The 15,727-nt window shown below is 40.0% G+C and overlaps 1 protein-coding gene across 1 annotated transcript; it reads left to right on the top strand.

Moving 5' to 3' along the window:
• The first annotated feature begins 337 nt into the window (after nt 1-337).
• Nucleotides 338-15,702, top strand: LOC101175697 (G1/S-specific cyclin-D2). The gene is made up of 5 exons (XM_004083082.4): nt 338-733; nt 1,497-1,712; nt 7,799-7,958; nt 10,658-10,806; nt 13,053-15,702. Exons 1-5 carry the CDS (start codon nt 539-541, stop codon nt 13,215-13,217), a joined length of 885 nt encoding a protein of 294 aa, XP_004083130.1. The 5' UTR covers nt 338-538; the 3' UTR covers nt 13,218-15,702.
• The last annotated feature ends 25 nt before the right edge of the window (nt 15,703-15,727 follow it).

Below are 15,727 nucleotides of genomic sequence, written 5' to 3'. Positions count from 1 at the left end.
AACTGTAAGTAAATACTTCTTCTGACAAAGTTGGAGCATTTTAACTTTACAACATAAAGAAAGTACATAAAAAGTATACTGCCTACTCTTATAGGCTAAGTTTGTAGTACACTTATAAACTACTTTTGCTACGGTTGTGCTTGGTAAAAAAAACAGCCAATTTTTCTACAACTTAAAACATAAATAAAAAAGTTGGTAGACTTTTATTATTATTTAACAAAAGTGAATATTTACAAACAAACACGTGTGTTCAACTTTTAACTAAGTCTATGTTTGTGCTTATTTTGGAGAAGCTGAAGATTCAGACCGGATGTGTGCCTTTATTTTGAAGGGATCAGCGTCTGCTTTCAGGCAGTCTGGAGGAAGACGCAAGCCGACACGCAGCTGCACTGGAGCAGACTCTGTTGTCTCAGCCTCATGCTTCGCCTTGGGGACTTCTGCTCAATCTGTCCGCTTTGTGAACGGTCGTGACAGTATTTATGTTTTATTTTTAGTGACAAAAGAAGAGGAAAAAAGTGAGCAAGAAGGGGACCGAGTCATGGATCTTTACTGCTTGGAGTCGGATATAGTCGTGAAAGCCCAGCCTGACCCAAACATCCTTTATGATGAGAGAGTTTTGCAAAGTTTATTAACAATTGAGGACAGTTTTTTACCCCAATGCTCGTATTTTCAGCGGGTCCAGAAGGATATTCACCCTTATATGAGACGAATGGTTGCAGGTTGGATGCACGAGGTTTGTGGGGATTTGATCAATAAAAGGGCTAACTTACTTTTTCATTTTGCATATTCGCAAAATCAAGCTAGCTTTAGGTTTACAAATAATCATTTTTTAGTAGAGTTGTCATAAATTTTAAGCTGACAATTGAATGAGAATGACTCACTAAATACGTGGGCAGTCGGAAATTCCTCTACAACAAGAAAAACCGAGCTTCAAAGAAAATACCTAGCTAGCGATTTAGCTTCATTTGCAGCTCCAACATGGATATTTTTGCTTTTTAGCTAGCTCTGCGTATAAAGCGGACGTTTTTCTTAATTTACATGACCAAAAAACTGAGATTTTGGGTTCTCAATAATTATTATTAATTTTTGAAAATCCCTCATGCTCAAAGATAAAGCAGGCAACCGCGTGAATGCTAAGACACTTTCGCTTTTAAACTCAAAATGAGCAAAGTTAGCTAACTTTAGCTAATTTAAAGCGTCGGGAATTGTGTTTGCGACATTTATGAACAATTTTGATATTCTTTAGGTGGTATTTGGTTATTTTTAATCATTTATTTTTTCTTATATGAGGCAAATCCCAACAAGGAAGGGGCTTTGCAGTGAGAATGGGGGGGTGGGGGTTGCTGATCAACTTCCTTTATACTTATTTTCTTAAAGCTTGAAATTAAAACAGAAGGACGTGAAATGCGCTTTAACTCAACCTGAATAAACTTTTATTTGCTTTCTATGTCATTTCAAATATCTTTTCATTGTTTTCCTCTGTTTTTCTTTTTTAGGTGTGTGAGGGAGAGAAGACTAATGAAGATGTCTTTCCTTTAGCTATTAATTATTTGGACAGATTTTTAGCCGTGGTTCCCACAAGAAAGAACTTTTTGCAGCTTCTGGGAGCTGTGTGCATGTTCCTGGCCTCCAAGCTGAAGGACTGCAGGCCCATATCAGCAGAGACACTCTGCATGTACACTGACTTCTCCATTACACCAAGGGAACTGCTGGTAAGGACTTCAGAACTCACATTTGTTCATACGTTGGAGTTTTTGAAGCGGTTTACTATATTTGTGGTGGTGTTTATATCACCAAAGCTTAAGTTAGGCACACAGGAAGTTTTCCATTCTTCTTTTGAGGAACCCTGCTAGGCTACATCCATGCTTTGGATCCATGTGGACAGCAGAGGCACATGATGCCACCTAGTGTCAGTAATGCAGATATTATACAGTACTTACTTTTTTTTTTCTTTTTTTTTAATTCCAAAAAGTTTTTTTTCCTTTTTAAATGACAAAAGTACTTGTTAACTTAAACAGACATGAAACTGTAAAATCTCCTATTTACTTAAGAACAATAGGCAAGTTTCACCTCAAGGTTGTTTAAAGACACATTACTTAACCCTTGTGCTATCTTAGGCACTTTCACGTTAGGAGTTGGGTCATCTAGACCCACTAGACAGTGTTCTGAATCTTTTTTGTTCAATGATTTGTGATCTTCACTGGTGTTCATGGATTAAATGAAATCTTTCCACCTTTATCCACCTTTGTCATGGTAGGGAGAACACATCAATGTAAGGGTGGGGTCATCTAAGATAGCACAAGGGTTAAATGTAAGTTTTTCCTTTAAACTTCCAATTAGGTAATTAGTGATTGAGTGAGAATTTGATAAAACAAAAGATACCTAAACCCAGTTTGCCAGTCTGTAAATTCCACAAACATCTTTTAAGATCCTAACGCTATTACATCTCTTTTTATCAAAAATGTCCAAGTCATTCTGGAAATTCTGATGATTGTGATAAAAATAGACTTCAGGATATTCTCAAAACAATCATAACTCTTTCATCCCCCCTTATGTTATGGTTACTGTATAAAGATGCTTTGGTTTGCATGTATTGAAGACAACCACATTCTCCAATCTTAGATCTTTCTTTTGTTGGTCAACTGTGATTTATAAAATAAATCTGTGATTGAGAATCTGCAGATTACCCCCCCTCCCCCTCACCAGAGATTACATATTATGGATAAACTCATTTTTTGACTTAACAACTTCCTGGCTTCTGCATATGTCTCCTTGCTGCCTGAAGGTGAAGGAAGTAAATGGTTCCATTAAATAGTCCCACACTCCTGGATGTGCTCACAGGATACAGGGAGCAGATGGCAAGAAACAGACAAAACATTACCAGCCCTCCTTGTTTTGAATGTACTTCTGCCTGCTGGGGCTTCAGTTCTTTGGAGAAACCATTCAATGGGGGCGGGGTTCTTATCTTGTCTGGTACCAAATAATTCAAGTTTCAGCTGGTCCAGGTAGGAAAATTAAACTTTCAGTGATGGGTAGTAGCTTAAAATCATGATCAGAGGGCATTAACTCCATCCCATATCAGTTTAATACAAGACTATGCTTTTAAGATTGTTACTCTTCATGCATTTTATGTTTAAATTATTATTTTTTTAAGTTCCTGTGTCCCCAGGCACATTAGAACTTGGGTTTTTTTCCAACTTCCCATTAAAAAAAAACAAAAAAACCCGCCAAAACGTCATGTGAAAATGGAACTTCTGCTTCCCCTTTAGCATATAAATCATGGCAAATTGCTGATAGAGCACTATTAATCCATTAATAACTGCTTATAAGAATATCCTGTGAACAGCAAAGGAGAAATCAGGCCACAAGACTTTTGACTTCCCACTTCAGAGACAGAAGAGATTTGTGGGGGAATTTCTAACTGTAGGTTCAGGTGGAGCATGAAATGAGACCTGTGGATGGAGAACATTGGTGGGAGCAAACATATCTGCAGTGAAACTCCTTCACAGATGCTTCATTGCAAACTGCTAATTAGAAGAACTTGAAGAGTCCCTTCATTATAGGTGGTCCAAGCTTGTAAGACTGGTCCTCAAATCCAATATAAATATTTCCTTCTGCTGTCAAACCTATTTAGTAACCGAATGTGTGTTTGTGATATTAGTATCAAGCAAAATACACACTGGGCATGTGATGCACGTTCAAGAACCCGCCAAACAGGCATTCTTAAACGTGCTTTTAGCATATGTCATTCACACTGGACTGTCGGTTCCCAATACCAGCACATGTAGCCATGGTTGGAAGAGGTTCGGTGTGAAATGTCGAAATGTCGGTGCAAATCTCGCTAATCCTGCTCCGGGGATTCTCTTTCATAGCACAACCCGCAGTTATTAATTTCTCATTTGTTATGAATTGTAAAAATACTGGCACGGTTGGACGGTACCCATATGTCACTTTCAGGTCAGAGTCCTTAATTGGTCAAAGTTCAACTAGTTTTAATATTTCGGCACACATTCAATGGCTGCGCGTTTTGTGGGTAGACTTACCTTGTGGCGGCTGGGTAGCTTGGTTGGTAAGGTAGAAGGCTACGCAGGAATCCAGGGTTCGATTCCCGGAGGGTACTTGGGGGCAATTACCATATCAATGGCGATCAATTGACATCAGTAAGTGGGGGCCCCTGGGCAAGGCTATTAACGATACTGCCTACCAGCATGAATGAGATCCCGGTGATGGTCAGAGGGACCGTAGGCGCGAACTGGCAGCCACGCATTCATCACCAAGTATGAATGAAGAGTGAATGAATAATGGACACGATGGAAGCGCTTTGAGCGTCTGGAAAAGCGCAGATAAATCCAATCCATTATTATTATTATTATTATTTTTATTATTATTTTTAAAAACTGATTAAAAAACATGCATAGCAATGCGGGAACGCTTTTCAACAAGTGTTTATATAGACTTTTCAATGGAAGTGATCATCACTTGAGCCCTGTGTGTATGTAGCCTTAGGGTGTATTCAGACTGGACACATTTGGTCTGCTTAAATAGAACCAGAGTTCGTTTCCTCAGATAATCCGGAACACATTTTCAGTCTGAATACACCGGAACCAGGAACTGCTCTCGGACCCATCTTTTGAGGTGATCTCAGCTCGTTTCCAATTGCTTTCAAATTCCAACTGTAGCATTATGGTTGTAAACAGACTATTGGGGCAGCAATAAGACACAGCAACTTATTGAAATGTGGTAAGATGAACGCAAGCTCATTAAAACAACTTTTAAACGCAAGATTCAGGGCTCAATCCGGACCAAATTAAGTGGACACGGTCTTGACCAACAAACTTTTCCAGTCTGAATACACCCTAAAACCCACATACTTTTTGAATCTCAGCAGCGATGTGAACAAAGTCTTCAAACTGACCTTTCCTGTTCTTTTTTGTTTAGACTGTCTTTAACTGCCAGACCTGAATGTCCATAAAGTCAAGTTAGACATATGGTTTATGTCGATGCTTCTGGTTTGCATCACCTTTAGGCCGGTATTTGGACTCTTTACAGCTCTATGAGCTTGACTGGATTTTTGTATAAGTGCATTCTAACAAAACCTTGATGTTTCTTTACATTATTAATAGAATACGTAACTGCAGCATGTTTTTTTTTATCTGCTTGCAGGAGTTGTATATTTTTATAGCTGCTTTTTCCTCATGTAGTTTGATTCAAATGGTCTGCTGTATCACAGTACAGAAGGATGTCATAAAATTTAAAAAAGTGGTGTAAATGTAGGTTCAGATTAACTATGTTGATCCAGGTAACCAGCAGCAAGTCTGGTTAAAAAAAACAAAGAAACTCAAGAGCAGGGTTTGACAATCTTTCTCTGTAGTTTTATGTTATGACATCATTCAAATATGTTATTGATTTAATTGAAATGTTGATGGTGTGCAACCATTGACTGTAAATGAGAACTGGACCGAGTGGGTGTGACACCACCCATTTTTTATGGGCGGCACCATGTTGGAGCAAGACGTCGACAGCTGGAAGTGATGGGGCAAGTCAGTGTGGGTCAACGTTTCTATGGCAACTGCTTTCGCCAATCAGAAGTGAGCTTGTTGGAAGTCTATGCCCTTTCTACTTGAAAGCTGGCTACAAGAAATCTGTCAGACATTCATCTAAGACCACATGCTGTCGTTGAGGCTTCTGATTGGCCAGTTTATAACTGGAATAACCTAAGCTACAGAAAAAATATAAAATATGAGAAAAAATAAGAACGTAAAGGTAGCACAGCAGTAATGGTTAATTTAAAAAAAAAGAATGACTGAGTAATAGTAGTTTATTTCTCTATAGAAGTCTGGGATTTTTGGCTTCTTGGAGCCAGCGGGTACTTCCTGTTTGGAATGTCGGGGGCTAGGGGTCTCTTAGTCCAGGTCTCATTCAATGTGTAGATTTTAACCTTCGTTCAGAATGTCGAGCCATGATTAGAGAGTCTGTCCCTGCACCTTTAGTAGATTTTATATTCAAATGAAGGCAGACATCTTTATATGCATGTGTATGCATTAATAACCCCATCATATGTTAGTCTTCTATCTTGACCTCAAAGGGCCCAATACCAGGGGTCTCCAATTTCAGGCCTCGGGGACCGGTGTCCCACATGTTTTCCAACCAACCTGCCATTGAAGCTCCTTGTTGGCTACACACAACCGATCCAGTTAATCAGCAGCAAATAAGGCGTGGTTTCTGGAAAACCAGCAGGACACCCCGGCCCCCTGGCCTATACCATGCCAAATCCATTTTTTTAGCTTTTAAGTGTATTGTAATGTTCATTCCTCAGGAAAAGAACCCCCAAAGCTGTATTTTAATACATTCACGCATTTCTGAGTATTCTTCTAAAAACTCTCTGAGCACCAGCCCCTCCCAACCCATGAAAAAGAGCGGGTTCTCACATTGTGATGTAGACCAGTGAGAACAGCCCCTTCCAGGAAGTCTGCGCTGCCAGCACGGACCCTAGGCTGACACACTTTCGGCGCTGAACTTGCCTGTTTGGCAAAAACACTTTCCTTTTATATGCACAAAATGCACATCCATCTTTGCAAAAGTCTGGATGTTTTGTTTTTTTGAGTGAGATGCAGACACGCCGCTGAGGCCGACTATAGGTGGACCTCACACGGCCACACGGAGAGAAAGGTGGTGCCTCAGAGATCGAGTCGTCTTACTTCCGGATTGGAAAAGAACTCAAGAAAATAACATTTAATAAAAGTTTTGTTCTTTTGTGTGCCAAAAGTAAAATATAAATCATATATCTGGATATAGTTTACTATAAAAGTCTGAAGAATAGCATGATGCAGGCCCTTTAAAATAAAGTGTACATTGTATAATGTTATCAGAGTTGACTTTTTATGTTTTAGGTTCACATAAACTATTATTTGAACAACTTTGGATCCTCCCACCTAGTGGTCTTTTCATGTATTGCACTTTGACACTTCACCCTTTTGGACCTAAACTTTTGAAGTTTTATTAAAACACTATTTCTGTAACATGCTGCTGCAGAATTGACGCATGTTGAAGCTGATTGTGCAGCCTTCAATAAAGCTTTTCATTCATGATGCATATGGGACATAGATAACAAAAGTGTTTTTTCAGGTCTTCTACTGTTGCTTTAAAATGCATGTACATTTTTAAATTTGGCTTTTGGAAAAAAAAAATTGAAATTTATTTAGTAGCTTCATAACTAAAGGAAAAGGTGCAGGAAGATATTTCAACTGTTTACTGTTGATTAATCTCTAAAAATGCTCCGGTTTTGTTTGAGCCTTACATCGACTCAAATCCTAAATTTGGGGGGGGGGGTAAAGTTATAGCATTTTTAAATCTGTGGTTTCTAAACAAATTAAAGCTTACAGATTCAAGTTTTTTGCTTTCTCTTTGGAACTAGAGTCAGTCATCTCTGCTCCTTCGTTTGCACTGCAAACTCACTGTATCTATTTGAGGCTTGTGACAGGAAGGAAGGGGCTTGCCGTCTCATTGGCAGGGCCTCTAAGCAGGGCAAAGCTTGTCACATGCCGGCGATATGAACACAAAGGATGCGAGGAATGAGAAAGGCACACAGATAAGATGCAGCGAGGAGAGATAAAATTAAGAAATGTTACTCTTCTTACAGAGCTATTTCCTCTGGGAATAGGGATGGGCTGTGATCTTTTTCACGGTCAATGAAGGCATGGAAGCACGCCATTTAACCCCCTGACGGAGTCGATTTTGCTAAGAGTCACATTTTGAACTGACTGACACATTTTTATGTCATTCCTCTGTTTCCTTTTAGGAGTGGGAGCTGGTGGTGCTGGGGAAGTTGAAGTGGAACATGGCCTCCGTTATCCCCAATGATTTTATAGAGCACATCATGCGCAGGCTGCCTATTCCCAAAGACAAGTTAGCGTTGGTCCGAAAGCACACGCAGACTTTTATCGCTCTTTGTGCTACAGGTAAAAAACAAAAACACAATGATCATATTTAATGTTTTGTCTCTCGGTTTGCAGCTTTTTTATTCTCGCAGCCACCAGAATTTTCCCACACACTCAGGCATTCTCTGACTGTGAGTCATCTATGACCTCTTTCTTCTCTACGGGTTGCTTTATCCACTTTCCAACAACTTTACTAGTTTTTTTTTCCCTTTCTTTATAGCTGCTTTTAAGTGCATGCTCAAGTATCCCAGCTAAGTGCCTGGGAAAACTCCTATCAGTTCTGTATTTAGATTATCCACATAGTCTGCTGATGATTGTATCATACTGTAAGTGCTTGAGTAGACAGTGTACTGAGTGACCCAGGTTTTTCTGGGTGACGGGGAAGCCTCCAGGTTTAGATAGCCAGGGCTGTGATCCAGGGATCTGTCTTCTCCTCCCATCCCGGCTTCACGTCCCAAAAATAATCTCAAGACAAACCCGTGTCCCTTCAGGCCCCCTCTTCTAGGTGAATTTTCATGGTACTCCCATGTGTGTATCTAAGCAAGCCCCTTAATATTTTCATATCCTGAACAGAAGAAAAAAAATGACAGCAGGATCACTTGGGACTCACAATTCACAGGACTTTTATCACAAAGCCACCTTTCATCTCCTAACTCATTTTACTTAATTCAATGAGGGGGGAGCAAAACAAAGGAGCAGTGAAATTCCTTCCAAATAGGAGTATGGTCAGATCAGGCCAATCAGCGCTTGTTTACTCGTCTTTGTTATTAACCAATGGCTCCTTCAAGGAGTTTCAAATCCAGTCTTAAGCTTCAGGCCCACTTTTTTGTGTAGTTGGGTGTGTTTCAGTGGTTGCTCGTGCTATTTGTAAGCAGCTGCTTATATCCGAGCGCAAAGCAGCCACACTTAAGAGGGGGGGGAGGCCTGGTGTGGTTTTGCAGTAATGTAAATGTTTGGAGTTTTATATGGAGTTGAGATGTTATTCTTTTATTGGAGGAGCTCCTCCTATTGACAGCTGGTCCCTTGTGGAGAGCACGGGCGTAGTCGAGCAGATTCTTCCTCCCAGTTTAATCAGAGCTATCGGGACATCAGTTTTGTCTTGCATTGTTTCAAGAATTGCAAATGCTTCCTCAGTTAGAGAACTGGACAAAGACTTTGACACAATAATTTCTTAAAGACCTGCTCCGATCATCTGTTGATTCATTTTCAAAGCGTTTCTCAGTGGTCTTTTAATTACAATTATGCTGTTTTAGCCACACTTTAAAAAGCTGTGTCATTTTTTAGGACATAGTTTCTGTAGAGCGGCAGTAGTTCATTCGAAATTCACCTCTGAGTTGTGGGTGGGACTAATGGTGCAGAGTAAGCCCCTCCTCCGTTCCCATCATCCATTTGTTTACACCAAAAAAAAGTAAAATGTATTAGTGAAATTGTAAACCAATGAGATTGTTAACACCATACAGTGTTTAGTTTGTAGAACGGAGAAGTTCCAACAGATTTGTGCAGATCATTAATATTGTAAAGTCTCTAAATTGTCTTATATTACAAAAATAAATGTTCTGCTTCTGCTGGAGGGCGTTTAAGTTTGGCCACTAGGTGGAGCTCACACCATAGCATTACACTTTCTTCAAGCTGTTTTGAGTAAAAAACTGTCCTTTAATTGTCACTTTAAAAAAAGTTTCCTTAAGAGTTTGGTAGACTCATGCCTGTGAGTTTATAAATCTGTTCATTTAGTCAGCAGTGCATGTTTAGGTCTAACGAGCGTTAGCATTAGCTGTCCTATGGGAAATTCCATTATCCATTAGCATCAAGCTAGTGGACTAGGAAAGACATAGAAGATCGATCTCCACTTTTATGGATAGATGATTGGTTTATTAACTTTGTATCGATTCAGATCAGTTGATCAATTTTATCAACCAAGCCCTAGTATTGAACTTTACTTTTTAATATCCTCATCATTTAAAAAAAATGCGTGAAAATGCTGCAAAGATGATTTTCATCAGTTGGTCTTCAAGATTTTGAAAAATGATCGATTTTAAGGCATAAAGAAGACAAAAAAGTTTTAGAAAAACAAAGAAATTGAATAGAGCTTGAAAGGCATTTCTTTTTTAAATCAATTGAGAAGTTGGCCGTTCATGTTTGAGGGTTGGACTTTTAGATTCAGGAAGTTACAATGTCAAATGGTCAAAGAATTCCTGGCATGCTCCACACTCTGCTTCTCCCAAAATACCTCCAACTATTAGATCATTTGCTTTAAAGTAACGCGCTGTAACAGCAATAAGAGACCATCTAATTTAGCTTCTGCTTTTTATCAATAAGCCACAAGTGTTGAGCCACTTGTTCTTAAATTTGAAATTTCATGCTCCTCGTCCGGGCAGACCTGCTGTTTCTCAAGTCTGTTGGACTTGGATGTAGACTCGGGGGAGTCGGGCCTGGAGCTTATTGCTTAGCGAGTAGGAGGTTTCCTACTCTGCTTTTTAAATCGGAACTGATGATTTTAGGAAAAACACCAGATGGTTTCCACCGTGCAAAAAAATCTGCTGAAATCCCAGACTGTGGGAAAATCAGGTTTGCTGTGGGGCGAGCACACTGGCTCAGATCTTTTCACCTGTTATGCGTCTTACAGTTTTTTCGGTATGCTCATTGTGTTTTAGCTAAAAATATGCTTTCAGTCTGCTGTTTCCGGCTTGATTAAGCCCACATCGATTCTCTTTGCTCACCAGATGACCGGCTCGCCATGAACCCGCCCTCTATGATCGCCACAGGCAGCATGGCCGCCGCCATCTGCGGCCTGCAGATCTACCACACTGACCAGCGGCTGAATCGAGATAACCTGACAGACCTGCTGGCCAAGATCACCAACACCGAGGTGGTGAGTGTCACACTCGCGAGGAGCAAATTGAACGGCAGTCCATCCTCAGAAGAAGTCGCAGCAACATAAAAAGCCTTTTTAGTAAACAAGAATGACGACTTCAGTAGTGGCAGACTGAAGCTATTTACTTTTCATGGAGAGAGAGAGAGAGCAAGCTTTTGGTTTTTGTCTGGAGAGCCAGACTGCTGCTATAAAGAGCAGCGGCAAAGGGAATGTTTCCCACATTCTTGTGGTTGGACACATGCATTTTCTTTGTATAGCTTCCACTTTAGCTGTGTGCCCCTCCTAGTGGAGGGAATAAGTGTACATTAAAGAGAAGAAGTCGATTTTTTTTTTTTTTTAGCAAAGGGAAATAAAAACTTTTGGGGAAATGAAATGTTTTCATCTGCTCTGTTGAGTTTGAGTATTCGTTCTGTGTTGTTGTGCTTTTAGGATCCTTTGAATATCTTGTGATGGATCCTAACAGTTTAGTGTAGAAATCCCCCTGTTGCCTGCTGATTGTGGTTGTGTTGCCATAGCAACCTGGGCCTCACAAACCCGCCGTCACAACAGACTGCAGACCATCAGGTTCCAATTATTCGTACATTTTAAAGGAATGTTGGCCTCTTTGCGAGTTTTGGCTCATTCTTTACACATCGAGGAGGTTTTTTTTTTTTTTTTTTCCAGGGAGGCAGACCTCCCACATCTTCCGTACAGACCTGCTGGGGGTGGCGGGGGCCAGTGCAGACAAAGAGAGGATCCCCTTTCCATAAGTAAAGTTGTCCAAAAACATCCGGTCTCGCAGTCCTCTGCTCTGCTTTACACCCAAACTCGGAGGGTCAGGGAGCAGTGGGTCACAGCCATTTCCTTTAGACCCCCAGATGGGATTGACCGTGCTGTAAACTTTAGTTGGGGGGGGGGGTTGGAAGAAGAACAATTTGTCTCAGATCCACTCATATTCTGTCTGGACCCCAGAGCTTGTTTAGGGGCCCTCCTCTGCTCAAGTCCTGCAGGAGCTGCAGGCACAAACGCATTTCGTGTCGCTGGGTTGCAGTTAAAGCCCACCTTGTGATTCTCTGCTCTGTGTCGGCGGTATTGCTGTGTGCTGGTGCTCATTGTTATGGTCATGATGCAGACAGGAACACCTACCTACTGACACATAATTCCTTGCTGGTATGGCAGGCATGTGATCTGTTAAACAACTTGTGTGTCAAATGCAGCAAAGGACCATCGTTTGTGTTTCTGCTGACAGGTGATTAAAGGTGAACTGACTAACATTTCTGTTTCAAGTGAGGTCTACGTGACAAAAGTCAACAGAATATTTTAAGAGGACTAAATGTTTAAAATCATGGCAGGTTTGAGAAAAATTTGCATTTTAAAGTGTTCTCCTAAATGTTTTTGTGTTCTTGGGATATCTATAATTAGGGATGTCCCAAAAATGATTTCTTTTTTTTTGGGGGGGGGGGGGGGGGCAATCCATTTTAATTTCAAGGACTCCCCATTTAATACTTACACACAAACAAAATCAGTAAATGCAAACTAAATAGATCCAGGTTGTGCTCTACCTTTTGATCTAATTTCAAAGCGTTCCCTGTGGTTCTTTTAATTACGATTGTCGCTTTTAGCCGAAATCCAAATTCCTGTATCAATTTTTAGGACAGTTTCTTCAGAAGATTGATTTGTTTTTGAGACATTAATTTTTTTAATTTATTTTTTAATCACTTTTTATTTCCCAGAGCTTGAACTTTGTAGACGATCCCTTGAGAGCCGCCTCACTGCTGTCTCGCTATTTAAAATTCCCAAAAAAAGAGAGTATTTCAGCCCAGAAGTCAGGATCTTTGAGTAGCTTGTTGACTTTAAGAAACTGTTTTTGTGTTTCCTGCTCAAACTTGTGCTGTAATCTACTGCGTTTTGCAGCCATAACATGTTGTTCCTGACATGCAGACTTCTAGTAGAGTATTTATCTGTAATGATAATAAGCTTAAAAATGCATAGCGCTGATCATAATACTGAAAATAAAATAAAATCAATCCCTGATCGGGATACAACATCCGATTTCAATAAAGTTTGAAATTAATTGACTGGATCGGGACATCCCTAATTACCATAAGAGCCAAACATTTGGGAAGTTTCACAGCTCAGATATTGTTCTATGGCAGAAAAGGTTCCAGTTTTAAATAACATAACGTTTAACACAAGCATATTTGTCATAATGCATGTGGTCCAGTCTGCAAAGAGGTTTAATAAGAGTTTCTGTTCTGCTCCAGGATTGTTTGAGGGCCTGCCAGGAGCAGATAGAGCGTGTTCTGGCCTCCAGCCTGCAGCAGGGCCAGCAGCACCGGCAGGAGAGCGGCGTCAGAGCCGGCAGCAAGGCGAGGGAGCAGCAAGATCAGTCCAGCACCCCCACAGATGTGCGTGACGTCAACTTATGAGCTCCTCACGCCACCCGACTCGCTTGTGCCTGCCGACCAATGAACTGACTGCACCGAGGGGGGGGCACGACATGTCAGTCTCTTCTCGGAGTTGCTCCACACTTGATGGTGTGACAATCTATGAACTTTAGAAACTAAGAAATTTCCCCTTTTTTCCCCCAACTCCATTCACACCTGGATGGTGTAATTCCACCTTTTTGTACGGACCACAAGTAGATCGAACAAGCTATTTAAAATAAAAAATAAGATTCATTCTTGAAAAACTTGATAGTGCCTTAGGTTTCTTGAGTGGAAGCCTGGAAATATGCTCATACTTGAAAGGAAGATTGCATAATTAGATGAAATATTCATATTTTAGTTCATAACACTTAGTAAAATAAGTAATTGATGTACATGTATCTAGAATTTTGTTACTCTTTCACTATCCTTCGTGAGTAATCGTCATCTTGCAGTTTAATTGGAGGTTTCTGTTCTGAAAGTTCTTGCAGCAGCGATTGAGATGGATCTTTGTCCGTGCACAACTTTAACATAAAATCGATTTCCGGCGATGCGTCACGCATCTGCACCTGTAGCACCGCTTATAACTGAGGTCCCGGCTCGGAGTGGGCTGCGCCTGCTCACGGAGGAAAGACGTTCAAGCGGTCTCCATTTAACTGCCAGTTCCAGACAGGAGCGTTTTTGAATTTCTGCAGGCTGTTGTGCTGTTTTCAGTCGGCGTGTTTGTCGGGCTGTTCGAAAGAGATTCTGGGCTCAGTTTATGGAACAAATGGAGGTTTTGGAAAGTTTTTCTTCGCCAAGTTTCAGAGGACAGAGAAGCAAGTTTTTGAGAGGAGTCTAGGAAAGGAAGGTATGTGGAAAGTGGCTGAAAATGCAGAGGTCTGGGGTTAATGAAGGCCTGGAAGCAGAAGTGAGAAGAGCGACTTAAAGCTTTAAGATGTTTCTGCAGTCGTCCTTGAGTGACTCACAGGCGCAGAAAGGATCCCCGATGACTGTCGGGGTGGGTTTGCATGTTCTGCAGTTTTTCTTGTTATCAATTACTTTTTAGAAAGGACGACACGAGCAATATTGATGCACTTTTAAATCACACTCCTTAAGTTTGGTAAGGGGATGGTTGTCAAGAGTTCAGAGGTTTTTATGGGGTCATTCTTTTTTTGTTTTATTCCAACTTTTATTTTAAGTTATTTGCTCGTTTTGTTTGTTTTAATTTCCTTATCTGGGCTGGTTTCCCATGGGGTGTTGCATGTTGTCATCAAAGTTATGCCCAAACTGGTGTATAGACATAGGAGAATCAGCATAAAGGTATAATACATCCATAAACTAAGGCATGCAAAGCCACATGCAGACCATTTATTTAACCCTAAACTTGAATTTTATTATTTTTTTTCCTTTTAGATTTAGTGATCCCACTCCACCAACAATTATTCATATTCTTTGTGTGTGCGTGTGTTTGTGTGTGTGTGTGTGTCTGTGTTGCTTTTTGAGCTGCAGTTTAAAGAGCATTTGTGGGAGTTTTACAAATTTGCATCACGAATTTCTCAATGAGTAAAATGCTTGAAATGTACTTTACATTTTACAACAGAAATGTAGTTTTTGATCTGTATTCTGGCATGTTTGTGCAAAAAAAAAAGCCAAAAATTAGTCTCTTTTTTTTGTTTTGTTTTGTTCCCAAAAAATGCTTTAAACATAAAAAAATGTTTGTGCTTTTAAATGTTCTGTTTATAACTGAGATGTTTCCAAAGTAAGGAAGATAGATTATATTCATTTTCTTGCTGCTATTAAGCTTTTCTCTCTAGTCTTACAAAAAAAAAATGCCTTATTGTCATTCACTTGTGTGCTGCTATATTATGAAATGTGTATGTAACAAGTCTGCTTTTCCATTCTGTTTGTACCAGAGGCAAAGTAACACAGCTTGGTGCGGGACTGGAAGTACTTGTGTTGGCAGATTTTTTTAATTTTATTTTTGAATTAGCATGTTTTTGTTAATGTAATTGTATCTTTTCTCTATCTTTTGTTCTATCATACTCTTGCTGCTTAATTGTACCTCAGGATAATCAAATTGGATTGAGTGAGTGCCCATCTCACCTTTACCTCAACACACTTGGCATCACACACACGTCATCTTCACTCCAGATTTGTTGGACGGGTTTCTTTTTTTCCTTTGTTTTCTGTCTGGATGTTAAGAAATGCCAGTTGACAGATCCCACTAAAATTAAGCGCCTGCAGCCTAAAATGGGCGTTTTCATGTATGGTGCTAAGTACAACATCCTATACTGTACGTTATGTGTATCAGAAAGACAAAAAAAAAAGTTACCTATTGACATGTTTGAATCAGTTCATTAAAAAAATGAAAAGCTTATATTTGAGGTACCAGTATACTCAGTTTTACAATTTCTCAGTTCCATGTGGTTGTTATTCCAATCGTCTCTCCAAGTGCAACCATACAGTGTACCTCCACTATTTGACATCAATAAATTGGCTAAAACCATTTTAAGGCTTTGAGCTTTTCTGAT

This window comes from Oryzias latipes, chromosome 23 (genome assembly GCF_002234675.1).
Source record: "Oryzias latipes chromosome 23, ASM223467v1".
In the NCBI taxonomy this organism is placed as follows: domain Eukaryota; kingdom Metazoa; phylum Chordata; class Actinopteri; order Beloniformes; family Adrianichthyidae; genus Oryzias; species Oryzias latipes.
The sequence above is the reverse complement of the archived record's forward strand: the minus strand, read 5'-3'. Positions and strand labels throughout refer to the sequence as shown.

What these genes read in the sequence shown, in the direction of transcription:
- LOC101175697 (XM_004083082.4), top strand. Translation starts at nt 539, where the DNA reads ATGGATCTTTACTGCTTGGAGTCGGATATAGTCGTGAAAGCCCAGCCT. An exon ending in TTACACCAAGGGAACTGCTG is followed by an intron (nt 1,713 to 7,798) that starts GTAAGGACTTCA and finishes GTTTCCTTTTAG; the next exon opens with GAGTGGGAGCTGGTGGTGCT. An exon ending in TATCGCTCTTTGTGCTACAG is followed by an intron (nt 7,959 to 10,657) that starts GTAAAAAACAAA and finishes TTTGCTCACCAG; the next exon opens with ATGACCGGCTCGCCATGAAC.